Genomic DNA, 14,465 nt, shown 5'->3' on the forward strand with positions numbered 1-14,465 from the left:
TGATACGCGTAAAAAGGCTATTCTGGTGGCCATTTGCTGCGGGATTATGCTCGCAGTGTTGCTGGCTGCAGCTTTGGCCGGCAGCATGGGCGGCCAAGAAGGTAGGACCAAAGGAACGCTGTTAAAATGCTGTCATGTTGTTTCCATTACTGCACAAGTGCACTAAATGGAGCTGTTTTGACGGCACCCAAGCTTGATGCTGCCTATTTCATCCGATCGCATTTTGAAGGAAGCTAATTTTGAGGACGCTAGCGTTGGAGTGACAGGAATGATAAACCAACAAAACCGTACTAATTTAAATAGGTCGAAAATGTTAGCACAGCACCTAAACAGCAACAAAGCGCAGCGTGTAAGTTTCGGTGACCGAATGGCACAGATACGCCTCCTCATAACGACAAACCTAACCAGAACAAGTGATGGAAGAGCTGTGGGATGCACATCAAGCCAGTAAAAGCCACTATCATAATGTTTTTTAATAGGTGACAAACCTAGTGGGCTTTTTGGGTAGAAACGCGCCTTTAAGGTCGTGTAGTATTCTTACAAGGCTTTTTTCATACTTTCTTTTCGTTCACTACACTTGGAAGAGAGCAATGTTACACAAAATATGGTTGCTGAATACCTCGTAAACATGCCCAGGTCGTATGATACTTTTCGTACAAGGGAGTATTTGATTATTAGCATCCACCCAAGCGCAGCCACACGGCTACAAAGAAACGTTTACAGCTTCTGCACAAGCATAGTTGTGGAAGGAATGTTCGTTATTGTCAGAGTTTGGAATCAGGGATCATCGTCTGATCAGAGCAGCCTGCCAACCAACTGAGCTAACCTGGACGACTATCATATAGTAGAACAAGTAAGAGTTGATCAACAACTCGAACTGGGCAGATGTTCTTTCAATGTTCAGGATAACCGCCGTGGCAAAGTTGATTTGTAATAACTGAGTAATTACTCATTCATTAGCGTCAGCCCAAACGCAGCCATACGGCCACTAAGGCAGCTATATAGCTTGTAGCCGGATGGCTGCGCTTCGCTGGATCCTTCTGAGTATTTATTAATTTATGAAAAAAACAATTGAAGCTATGTAATATACAAACATCGGTTTCTCACCGAGAAACACTCAGCAGTCGTCTTTATCTCAGGCTCTCACTTGTTAGGTTTCGAAGCTTTTGTTACAAATGCTAGGAAGGCATCAAGACGTAGCTACCGATTTTGTCCGCGGATGGTCACCTCGTTCTTTGAATAAGGGCCTTTATATCAGTCACAAATTGGAATTTTGCAACAAAACTTGAGAGCACTGTAATTATTTCCTTGTAACTATGAAGAATAAGAAAAAAGCATGAAAAAGAGCAGAGAAAAAGCTCTTTGGGCTGATCTAAGCTTCCATTACAATCCAGCCGGTTATTTCGTCAACTTATCCTCCTAAACAAAATAAGTTCAATCAATTAAGTGCACATTTTAGCCATAACGGTGAGTTTTTATACTTTTAGTGTTCATTGATACTGCATATAGCGAAGACAAAGTCTTTAGTGAAATAATGGGTAGTGCGCGATCTTTCAGGGCAGTTAGCCGTTTCTTACTGCAGTAATTATTCCGCATACAGTGCTGCAAGCGCTGTTCCATATTGTTCGAGGTGGACACCTTTTCGTGAAATATTGCTTATAGAAACTGAATGAAGTTGCGCCTCGCAGGAATTAAGTAAGAATAGCATCAGCGGAGATTAAGGAGCTCTTAGTAGTCACAACTAGCGTGACCAGAACTGTGTACACTTGAGTGCGCGTAAATAGCCTTTTGGAAGAATTTTGTGCTCGCATATGGATAAGGTACACAAAGTGTGGAGGGTACACATAAAAAACTTGAAGCTTTGGAAGAATGGAAACGTATAAATATTCTGTGGATTTTTTCAACACATTTGTCGCAAGAATTGTTACTTAAGTACAATGGCCTAGTAGGCAGGAACGTAATTTCCTAATCTTCTTGTAGGAAAAAAAACTTACCTATTTACAGTAACACATCGTGGTGCCCGCCTATTACTGCGCCGTCCTTCGCACTGTTTTCAGTGAGAGTACTTTCGCTGGTCAGAGTTTTAGCTTCATCGTTCTTCTTCGAAGCGTTCTACGACAAAAAGGCTGACTTAGGAACGCTGAGGTGACAGATGAAGCTTAACCCTGCTGAAAAAAGTTGTATGATGTAAAAAACTGATACAGTTCTCATACGCATGCAATGCAAATATCATTCAAATCTTAAAAATTGTGCAAATGTCCTTCATTTTTTTCAAAATCATAATTTGTCATTCAATATCGCACAAATTGTATGACATTTGTATGACGAAGCCTGTGTGAGGTTATTGCATCATACACCTTCCTTCAGCACAAATGCTTCCCCAATGCATTGTTTTCGATTTGATTATCATGTATGATTTGTAATTAGATGTGGGAAGAACTTTACAACAGTCTATTAAACGTCCAAGTCTGCAAATAAATACGCTGCGAGGTATTTCTGCAGCCCACGGTTTCCCGTACATGCTATATTTTCCTCGCTCTTCAAAGAAGGATTAGGAGGAAGCTTCGTCCTGCCCATGGCTGAAAGACCAATGATGTGTTGGTTACAGGGCGAGACCTTCTGCAGTCTCTATAGGCACGTTGAGCTAGGGGCTCGCCCAACTGCCAGAGAAAGCTTAGGTGAAGTCAATAAGTGTTTTTCATTATTTCATTCATTCCCTGCCAGAGTGCCAAACAAAACTACCTCATACTTTGGTCCCTTTCCTTGATTTCGCTTTGACAGCAGCCACTTGTAAGATACCTCGGCGAGATTTAATTTCACTTGGAGATTCGGTCTAGTGCGTCATCTATGTATGCGCGGAAGCGAGACGGAATGCGTCTTAGTTGCGCTGTTCAGTACATAGTAGACAAAAACCTAAACTGTTCTTTAAAAAACGGCAACCGGTCGACACCGCCCAAAATCTTTTCCACAACTAGGTGACGCCGACACGGACCATGTGTTCGACTTGGTATCCGTTGGTCTGACTTTCTCGCGTCACCAATCTGCAGGGGCTTTGTCAGACGTTTGATCAGGGCGCCAAAAGCTGGCTGGAACTTCAAAACTGACTTGAGCCTGTGCTCATTTCGACCAGGGGACCACTGGGTTGCGTCCAATATTGACATCTCGTCTTGTTAGGTGTGTCCTTGTAATGTGAGTCCCATAGGACGATGGTCAAGTACTATATTATTCACTGACTTTTGTCGCCAGAACCTCTGCTCGGTCATTCCTTAAACAGGTAATTCCTGTTTTGGCGGCAGTTCTTGAGGACCAAAGCAACTATTCGTTTCCTCGATGATGCCCCCGAAGTTGTCCCGAATCTACGCAGGAACTAAAACAGAGACTAGACAGAGGTGGCACTTTTACTAGTTCCTCACCTACGCGGAGAACAATCTGATGATCTAGATGCGTGTCATGGACAAAGACATCTTCTGGACAGCTCATTATCGATTTCATTCGCAGGTAGATGAATGCTAGGTGCTGATCGAAAAAGGTCATGCCTAGAATAACGTCACAGGATCAGAGCTGTAGCACTACGAATGTTGCCGGCAGATTTGGTCGTTTATCTTCTCTCTTTGGAATGATCGTTGGGCAGGCGCAGTTCGTTTCTATCTATCTCTGCCTGTCTGCGCAGCGTCCAATGAAGTTGCCACGTTTTTTCGATGCAGGCAGGTGGTTACACTTATCAAAGGACAGACTCCTCTCGTAACAACGGATGCCTCCATTTAATGTGGGTGCATCCCGACACCTTTGTGAAACTGCATTGCTGACTCGGAACTAGACCCGCTGCCCATGACTGAGGATTTGAATAACTGGACAATGGTGCGCTTGCCGATGAATGCAGAAAAACTATTCTAGATCAGCAGTCTGGGAACATAAGAGTCGCTCAAGTTTGATAGAAATACAAAGGAAAAGGACTGGTCGCATAGAGCAAGTGATTGCGATGCCAGATGGGCAAATTGAACATTTGGCCATGGTGGCTGCAGTCGCAGCAAGTAAGGGCTCTAGTATACTGACAGAAGTCGGGAATTTGTATCGGGTCGCCTTTGGCACGCATTTTGGGTAATTTATTTTTGAGCGAAGACGATGGTGTTGTCTGCCAAATATTGGAAGGTTTACAAAAAGGCATCTTTCGTTATGTTGATGATTTCTTGATCTCAGTTGATAACGCGGGGTTCAATAACAGCATGGTGATCATTTTGAAAACCTTCAACGAGTGTGGATCTGGCATCAAATTTACCCTAGAGGTTCCAAAAAACAATGAGTTTCAGTTTCTGGACCTCAAGATGGACTTCAGTTCTAGGCACGTTTGCTGGCAGTACTGCCGTAGCTAAAAAATGCACTCCTCAAATACAACTCCGAAAATTCTGAATAGTGAAGAATGGAATAGCTGTTTCTTGTCTCAAGTCGAGCCTAACAAAAACTTCCCTTCATCTTCTATGCGACAGCTTCAATGCTAAAGTTTCCCGATTGATAAAAGCCGGCTATCCTAGCAATATCATTTCCCAGTCCTGTATGAAGGTAATGAAGTGGGTCAAAGGCTGTCCATCACCCACTGAAGAGAACTAGAAGCGCGCTGTGATACCTTACATGCACCGATTAACTCATGGGTTAAGACAGGTTGTCAAAATATATGATGTCGGAGTAGCCCTTTCTGCCCTGCGCCCTGAGATTAGAAAGACTTTGCCCTCTTGTGCAAAGGAAGGCGGTAAGTGTTGATAGTAGTTGCCGTTTCTGCAAGGTGAAGAATACAGCGAAATGTGTGCGATGTGAAACAAGTGCGGTGTATAAAATTCAATACCTCTGTGCGTTAGTGTACATATAGGCCAAGCCGGGCGGCATGTGAACATTCGCCTTAGAGAATGAAAAAATGATTCTTCGTCAGGGGTGAGTGAACACCTCCGAGAATGCAACAATGCCGTCCTCTCTCTGAGGCAGAATGGTGTTGTATCATCACCCGCAACAAAGACCCAGAGTGGTGATGGTAGCATTACACACAGCCTCGCACGGAAACTACGTAAGCAAGCCTTCAGTATTGCTATCTATGAAGGAAATAGGCTACCTGCGCAGGTTTTAGTTTTTCGTCTTCTTTGTTTCCTTTTATAACCCAGATATGTTAACGTGTTTGTCACTGCCTTTGGTATCGTTTCTTTTTTAACGGTTCGTTTCCTTCCAAATAATCCAGCTATGCAAACGGCGCTCGTCCTGCTGTCTTCTTTTTCTGTCTCCGTTTTGTTTGCGCCCCTATTTTCATCATGAACAGCTTCCAACTAGCCCAACTTTCCATTCGATTCTGCTCAGATCAAATAAAGTTATCTGCAGTGTCCTTTGTCCTGCAGTACATGTAATAGAGGCTGATAGAGGTGACGAATAATGATTTCGTGCACGAGCAGCAAGGCCTGTTTCCTACGTTTTGCATAATTACTCCTTGCATATGGTTTTGTCTCTATCATAAAGGCTAAATTAATCTTTGTTCAACCCTGAGTATGTAAGCTGGCCTTCCTCGACTGCACTGCTGACGAGCTTTTTAAGTCGCAACAGGCATAGTCTGCTCGAGAATTACGCTTAGCTAGTAAGCTAGTTCAAGAGAGCTTTTTCACTGTGCAAAATTTCTTGCCAAGCTGATGTCTAAAACATCATATCATATTAATAATAATGATGATTTTTTTATGCAAGAGCATCCGTGGCTAAAGCGCGCCATGGCTGCCATGGCACAAGGATCTTTTTCTTCTACTCAAGGTGGGGCCCAAAACCCATTTCCAAGCCTTTCACCTAAACGAAGCCAAGTACAAGGCGGTTGAAAGAATATAGTAATAACATTGTACAATATAATATAGTGTATTGTAATTGTTTCGATATGCATTGAAAATTTAAGAATATTCAGTTCACTATTCTCTTTTTGCAGAAGAAGAAAAAGACGGGGAGGCAGAAGACAATTCTAATTATGCCGGCAGTAAGTCAACCAGCTACATCTGCCATGTGAGCTCGAAGCATGCTCGAGTTCTCCAATAAATTTGCTCAAAACTTTGGGGTTAGTGTTGCAACGTGATATCCTGGTGACCTTCTGAAAGAAACTTTCGTCTTCAAAGATTTGTAACGTATAATGCTACTGAAAACGTTCTGTAATTCTGCTATAACAGGCACAATGTGAATCCTGTCAGGAAAAATGAAAGCACACTTACCATTCTGCAGAAACAATAATGTTCAACGTCAATAAGGGTAAGCTCTACCTTCTTCGCTAAAAGTATTCAACGCCAAACTTAGCTTCTCTCCTGTCCGTATGGTTGTAGGCGAAATTTTCTTAACCTAAGTCGACCATAAAAAAAGTCGCAAGCTTGCCATGGTGGCCTACATTTCCTTCTGGCTTATTGAGTATTACATTGTACCCTTGGCACGGTCGCGCACACTAAAGTATGTTTTCTACTAATATTCTATCAAAACACGAACATGATTATTTCATGCTTTCTTGACAATATCTAAAAATATGATAGTAGCAATTTTCAGTGAGGAGTTTCAATACAAGACCGGACTGCGGAAAGAAAAATAATTTCTGTCGTTAAATCAACTCATACGTAGCAAAGCAACGACAGGTTGCACTAGGCTTGTAGCGGTGACCAAAGCTAAATAAAATAGGTGAAGGCTGCAGATCAAGTCAAGCAGAATTATTGTTTGGCAGGTTGCCATCCGAGTCTTGTTGATTTTGGGTAATTCAGTACAAATCTACGATGCAATGCTTCACGACCGTTTCGTGCTTGTAGAATGAAAATGACAGTAATAAGCGCTCACTGAAATGTCTACCTAATTATGATCCGAAAAAAGAACCTTCAGAATGTTTGGGGAAGAGCCAGAAAGCTTTTTATACATGAAAGGTAATCATTTTAACTCATTGCGTCATATCGAAATTTTTTCGCTGCATCGCATAAGGTTATAGCAATGCGCCTTGGAAGACGTCACTCGTAGTTATTATAATTCGTGCACAATGCTTGAAAGAAACATTTTTCACAAGAAGTAATCTGCAGGTGGGCAAAATAAAAGTCAGCTCACTTCACACAATTTTCTCACCACTCAATTTATTGCATACTAAAAGACAACCTGTATTGGATCATACCTGCATTCTGGCGTAAGCCGCCTCGTCGGCGATACTTTTTTTCTATTGAGATAAGCTTTTCTTAGAAATGAAACACCTGTGGGCTTATGTTGTTATGAACTAACACAGAAAATAGTATTTATTGTAGCTGATTTTGTTTATTTGCGTTATATGCTTGACGTTTCCAGGCTTTTCGACTCCATCTTATTTCTTCAATGCAGCCGTAACCTCTTAACAGATGTGCTTTCAGCCGAAGGATAATGGCCAATTTTTCTAGCTACGCTCTGGGCATACATCGCTGCACACAGCTCAGTTAAAAATCACAGGGCTTATGTTAAAGACTAAGGCATATGCCACCTGTATTTGGTTAAAACATACAAACGATTGCCGTTTTAAGTCTCTGAGTTCCTGCCTCTTGTGATGAGCCGCTCTGTTTCAAAGATGATTGGCTTTATCTGTTCATCCTTCAATGGCGATACTTCACTTTTTGTTACAACCGCTGGCTTCTTATCACTTCTTTTCACTTCAGTAGCAGCTTTAAAGGGTAGTGGTGTGAGAGGAATTGTTGTCAGCATGACACTAGGAACCTTCAAATTATTCTCGAAAATGTTCTTTTTACTGACTCAATATTGCGCGGCGTTGCTGTAACTGCGGACGACTTTATTCTCAACTCATTATTCTCACTTCACTATTCTTTCTTTATTCTAAATAACTTCATTGGGTCAATAGGCAGATATGCCGCGGATACCCAGAAGCCTCGCGAGATGCAGTATGCGCGCAATAACCGGTCGCTAAACTTGCGTGTAGGAACAACAGAGTAAGCTGCCGCAATAATTAAAATGACACTCATATATTAGACCACTGCGCCTTGAGAATTTTCTAGTTTGGAAGTGTAGGTAACGCCGCGGAATATTTTCTCACATAGCCCCAGAGCACTCTCAGAAAAATGTACTCTTCTGATTGATGAAAGCCAGCAAACGAATTCATGACTATTCGTTTACACTTGCAGATTTTTTTCTCAGAGGCAAATATTAAGCTATTCAGATCCCCACAGACATTCCACAACTTGTCATACATAACCGACCGAAACCCTGACATTGGGTACACTGTTGTCTCGTTTTGGAAGTGCACCTGTGAAGAAGTGCATGAAAAATAAGTCTTACGCATATCGGTTATGCAGGCATTTTATTCTGTAATATGACCATGGATATCATAAAAAACTACCGTACTACGCCACTGCATCTTGTTTCTTGTTTGCAACTACAGTTCTTTTTTAAATTGATATCATGTCTTATCGAATCAGCAATCAAAACGGTAGAGCAAAACAGAGGCAACACGGGGTCTTGATATTGCAAACCAGAAGCCTAACCACTCGAAAGATGACTTCACTGGTTTGAACTGCACCCTTCGGCGAGATTCTCCATAAACCTCGAGCAATAGGAAAAAAACTGCCACGCTCGAAGCGCAAGGAAGTCTCTCTTCCATGAAAACGAACGCAAACGCACACATGGTGTCGATAATTACTACATGCATTTTGGAAGCAATCACGCGAATGTCGTTTAATATTACATTTGTTATTGCCGATGGTGCAGGAAGCCACTGTTAGCCGGTAATTTTCAGCCATCGTGAACAAGAGAAATTGCTGTTTTGATTTTTCAGACCCCAAAGGAGGAGGAGGAGGAAAAGTGAACCCACCGAAGAAAGACGAAGTAACGGCTTCCACAGAAGGTGCGAAACCTCCTTTTCGCCTCACAAACCCAGTTTTATTGTCCTGCTAAAGAAGTAATTGCTCAGGATGCCTTTCACATCGATTTGTAATCTGTCACAAGTCATCTTCACGGCTCCTGTAGTGCTGCTGTTGGAGGACAGATAAAGCATATGGGTTGCTAAAATAGGGGCCTCCTTACTATGCTCCTGTCTTGAGCAGATACTTCAAAAATAAGGATAAAGCTAGCATCATAGTAAAATTTTAATCCTTTATAGAGTGGGCGGCAGTTATCGTAACAGTGCCTAAGGAATAAACGCAGTTATGAAGACTAGACTGACGAGAGGTTCTAGAATAACCTTAAGTATGCAATGCGCTAAGTGAAAACGCTGTTTTGTAGTAATGTGTGACTTCAGTGCCAGGCAAGAAAAGAAGGCATGTAACCAGGCAATAGATTAATATAGTGGAGGTCCTAAGGATATGAAGGGGTGTGTTAGCTCGCAGTACAACACAATTTGCAGACCATTAATACCTGTTTCCGCAATCTGGAGAACCGGAAGTGAACGTGGTCGTCCCGGAATGGTTTGACTAAAAATTAAATACTTTTCTGTGCATACTCTCAGATTACGCCGGAGGTGGAGGTACTCAGCAGCGAGAGTAGTGACTGCAGGAGAGTGTGACCTCGAATTAGAATAGCATTTCAGAATAAACGATGGTTCAAACCAGTAAGGAAGAAGCCCATCAACGGGACAGCGGTCATGAGAAAAGAGACAAACTTAGCGCCTCTACACCGAAGATATTACCATTTAACTAAAGATGACTTCCTAGGTTTTGAGAAAAGTATAATTTGTGGAAAATATTACGACGAACTTTGATAAACGTGCGTCATCTAGAGTAGCTATACTGGACAATGGTGAGCCCTGGCAGGAGACCAAAGATCGGATTAAGGAACACTAAACTGTGGAAGCTTCTAACCCAGTAGAGAGAATATAATTCGCCGAGCATTGAAAGTTATTCGGTAAGCTTAAAGCATCTACCCCCTTTCCATTCCTTTGGCATGATCAACTATTACATACACCCAAATTGTAGAGTGCTGGCCACTGTGATGTTGAGGCTACCTAGAAAAAAATTCAACTTGCTCTTTACGGGTCCGGTTACACGACTGTGGTCAAAATTTCACCGCAAAAGCGTTAAAATTCTCATTCAGCGTGGAGTCAACCGGGCGGCGTTGTGTCGGGAAACCGAGGTCATGCGTCACATCAGGCGTGTATGTCTTGAATGAAAATAAGTGAAAAGGAGATTTCCAATATGAATTAAAGGTCGGCATTTGTCTCACAAGGCTTAAATTTTGCATCAAAATTTTCGTGCATTTTCAGAGGCGATTCGAAGCCATAACCCTTGGGTCACCAGGCTTGCATGCTGCCGACTAGAGCACGTAGGCACGTTGACTACTCCGAGGTACAAAGGGAGGCGTTGTGTTTTGTGTTGGCTTATAATTAAGCTTTGTAATGTGGTAACCGTACTGAAATATCATTTTATGAATGTTAAACAGAAAGCACGTGCCGGTTTATCGAAGAGGATTGCGATACAGGATGTTCCTGTATGTAGACTTGTGTCTTGCCTTACACAGCATAACTGTATCTTGTAGGATAGCCCTGTATTGTACAAAATAGCCATATTTTATTCAGAACTACTCTGAACACAAGGAAAATAATATTGTGTTTAAAGTATTTGTCCCTTGTAATAAAGGTCCCCGAAAGCTGGCCCCTTTCTCCAACAAGTGCCGAAAATAAGGCGTCTTCACTCTAAATGCCGCATTACATAGAACCTTAGAAACTGGTGATCTCTAGTTATCTGTTTAAATCACCATTTGTCATCAGAAAATTCAACAATGCGCACTAGTTGCGTGCGTTCCCACACACCCTTCGAGCTTGTAGGGATAGCGGTTTCGGTCGCTCAGGGTAGGGTCTCGACTCCGCGTGGCAAGCTCACCCAGAAAGCAGACACGAATCGAGAAAGAGTTTGGTCATTTCATACCCAGATCTCGCCGGTCGCAAGCCGGAGTATGGGGTGGAGTCAAAGGCTTAAAAACAACATAATCTTATATAACTACTGTCCATACAGGAGAATTTCTTAACCCTCGTAAGAACGCATAGGTAATCTACAAAACAATGGAACGCATGCAAACTAAACCAAAGAGATGCTGCAATGCACAAAAAGACGTGGCTACAAAGCGCACTAAAGCACTAGTGAGGCAAACAAAACAGAACGCAGTCCATGTATCTGGCACTGCGACAGTTCGACAACCGGAGCATCACGACGCGCCGTCCTGAACACTGGCTGCGCTTCCTAACACCGACATAGCACAGCATGTGAGTGGGCGGGAGTGCATGCCAGTGGTCGGGACGGCCCATCGTGGTCCTCTGGTTCTCGGACTGTCGCAGTGCCAGATAATGAATTCAAGGCACCTCTTTCTTCCTTTCTTCTTTCACTCCTTCCTTTATACGTTCCCTTATGACGTGTCTCCGGTATGATGACGCCGACGTGCAATGGAATTGAGCTCGCTCCTCGTGCCGTTCGGGTTCACGCCATCAGATGCTCTAGCACTTCAGCCAGTAACTCAATCATTTCCTTCAGCGTGCCGGCCTCATACTTATTGGCGCGACAAACTGGTGACTCCGGACGTCCGCTCGAACACCCGCCCCCACCGTGGCCAACGCTGACGACACCTCCTCCGCCATGCCGGTGACGGACCCTCCAGTGTAGTCTCTGCGCTAACCCTTCGCCTTCCCTAGTTCCCGCCAGCCGATCCTCAACTCTGGCTCGCTCGAGACAACAGCCAGTTCACTATTGGCTGCATCACTACACAGGCGCAGAAGTTTCATCCCGTAGCTGCATCGCTACCACCCTGAGAATGCCGCCGATATCCACGACCTCCTCATAACTCCTCCCGCCTCGGCCCCGTTTGACACGTTGGCTGTTGAGCTCATCAAGCGAACAGCTGTCTCGGAATATTGCCGCCTGCAGCAGCTCATCTCCTTCCAAGAACTGGGGAACCGTACACCAACACAGTTGCTGCGGTGGCTCCAGCAGCTCCTGGGCGGCAAGGCTGCCACCTTCGACTAAGCCTTCATGCATGAGTTTTCCATTCAGCGCTTGCCGTCGTCGGTCCGCCTGGTGCTTGTGCCCGCCCAGGGGTTGTCTTTGGAGAAGCTCGCTGAGTTGCCGCATTCCGTCATGGACGTTTCCTATTCTACCATTTCTCTCGGCGCAGTATCCCAGCTTCCCACCCCGCCATGATCTCTTCTCTCTCGCATGGACCTTCAGAGCCTCCGTGACGACTTCCATGCGCAGATCACACGTCTCTCCGACGAAATAGCCGCACTGCCGACCTCCCGCTCTCTTTCGCCTTCCCGTCGCCAGGCCTCACCTTGCCGACGTAGTGCTACCTCACCTCTTCAAACCAGCGAGTGCTGCTATAATCGCACCTTTGGTGCAGCAGCGCGTCGGCGTACCCCTCGCTGTCGCTTCCGTGGAAACTTCCCACGACAACACTAGAAGCGGCAAGTGGTATCACCCGGACAACGGCCGCTTCATTCGCGACCACATCTCGGGCCTGTTTTCCCGTCGACACTGGAGCAGAGGTGACCTTCCTACCCTGCAGCATTACATATCCTCACGTTCTCGCCGCACTGGCCCATCGCTAGAAGTCGCAAACCTCACCACTATCGCTACGTACGGCGAACATGCTCTCACACTCAATGTGGGCCTCCGGCGTGTGTTCCGATGGGTTTTCCTCGTCGCGAACGTACGTTACCCAATCCTCGCAGCTGATTTCCAGCGCCACTACAATCTGCTGGTCAACATGCACAGCAAGTGTCTCGTAGACGGCACGACGAACCTCTCTGTTAAGGGCCTCCGTCTTCGAGAAACACTTGCAAGTATACCTAGCCCACACCAGTCGACCTACGAGATACTCCTAGTCTGCTCCGTCCTTTCAAACTCTTACTGCCTGTCAAACACCAGGTCAAGCATCACATTGTGACCACTGGCCCTCCCAAAGACGCTCGAGCCTGTCACCTTGTTCCAGACCATTTACAGATCGCCCGCATCGCGTTCATGCACATGCTGGAGCTCGGCATTATCCGACCTTCATCTAGCCCATGGGCGTCCCCTATACACATGGTATCGAAAAAATCCCCATGGGACTGTCGCCATCATGGTGAATAACGTGAACTCAACAACGCCACCGTTCCGGACCGTTATCCCCTATCTCACATCGCGCATTTAACGGCCGCGCTGTATGGCACTACAATTTTCTCTAAAATCGATCTCGTCAAGGCCTACCACCATATTCCTGTAGAACCATCCGATGTACCCAAAACTGTGATCATCACACCATTCGGCCTCTTCGAATACCTCCGCATGCCTTTTGTCCTCCCTAAATCTGGCCTGTCATTTCAACGCTTCGTGGACACAGTTACAAGGGGTGTACATATCTGCATGGCCTACATCCATGTCCTCTTCGTATTCAGCCGCGATGCGCAGCAGCACTTGCAGCACCTCCGGCACCTTTTCCAACGTCTCTCTGATTACGGCCTGATCATCAACAGAGCAAAATGTGAATTCGGCAAGTCGGAGCTCGACATCCTTGGCCACCGTGTCAACAGCTCTGGCATCCGGCCTCTCCTGTCAAAAGTCCAGACCATTTAAGGCTTTCCTCAGCCTGCCTGAATCCGCAAGTTCCGTGAATTTCTCAGCCTTATCAACTTTTATCACCGTTTCATTCCTAACTGTGCTGCACCCCTCAAACCACTGAACGACATGCTTCAAGGCAAGAAAAGAAACTCCGCACAACTGACATGGTCATGAGCTGCTCTGGATTCTTTCCAGGCCGCCAAAGCGAAACTATCCGACCTCGCTCTTTTTGCCCATCCGCGCCCTGATGCACCCCTAAGCCTCATGGCCGACGCCTCCGATTCAGACGTTGGAGCCGTGCTGGATGGTTCTTGGAGCCCTCTATCTTTTTTCTCCCGCAACTTTTCCGCTGCCGAAATCCGCTACAGTACTTTCGGCCGTGATTTCCTTGCCATGTAGGAGTCCGGGCGTCATTTCAAGCACCTCCTAGAAGGCCGCAAATTGCACATTGTCACCGATCACAAAGCACTTAATTTTGCCATCAAATCGCCGAGCGGTTAATTCCTGCCCCGTGAAAAGCGTCACCTTTCGTACATGGCAGAATTCCCGACCGACATCAGACATGTGCAAGGTCTTGACAATGCCCCGGTGGATGCTCTGTCACGTGTTGCTGCTTCTCTCGCCTCGGCTTCTTCACCACTGAACCTCGACTTTGCCGCCCTAGCAAAAATGCAGCAACATGACTCGGAAGTTATGGACCTTTGCCAGAACTCTCGTTCGCTGGTTCTCCGTGAAATTCTCCTCCCTTCGTGCCCCGTCCGCATCATCTGCGACACTTCGGCCTGTATTCCGATCCCTTTGGTGCCCTCGGGCTTTCGTCGTCTTGTCTTTGACGCTCTCAACGGCCTATCCCATCCCGGAATTCGCGCCACGCAGCATCATCTCAAGAAACGTTACACTGGCCCGGCATCAACAAGGACGTGCGCGCCTGGGCCCGTG

The 14,465-nt window shown here is 45.3% G+C and overlaps 1 protein-coding gene across 1 annotated transcript in view; it reads left to right on the plus strand.

Moving 5' to 3' along the window:
- The window catches only part of LOC144107084 (uncharacterized), a 331,526-nt gene continuing 317,061 nt past the window's right edge, over nucleotides 1-14,465 (plus strand). The window contains exons 1-3 of the mRNA XM_077640067.1: nucleotides 1-101; nucleotides 5,942-5,989; nucleotides 8,783-8,851. Of these exons, the coding sequence (XP_077496193.1) occupies nucleotides 47-101; nucleotides 5,942-5,989; nucleotides 8,783-8,851 (172 nt within the window). The 5' untranslated portion in view covers nucleotides 1-46. The remainder of the gene's footprint in view (nucleotides 102-5,941; nucleotides 5,990-8,782; nucleotides 8,852-14,465) is intronic.

Source organism: Amblyomma americanum, chromosome 10 (assembly GCF_052857255.1).
Source record: "Amblyomma americanum isolate KBUSLIRL-KWMA chromosome 10, ASM5285725v1, whole genome shotgun sequence".
Lineage (NCBI taxonomy): Eukaryota > Metazoa > Arthropoda > Arachnida > Ixodida > Ixodidae > Amblyomma > Amblyomma americanum.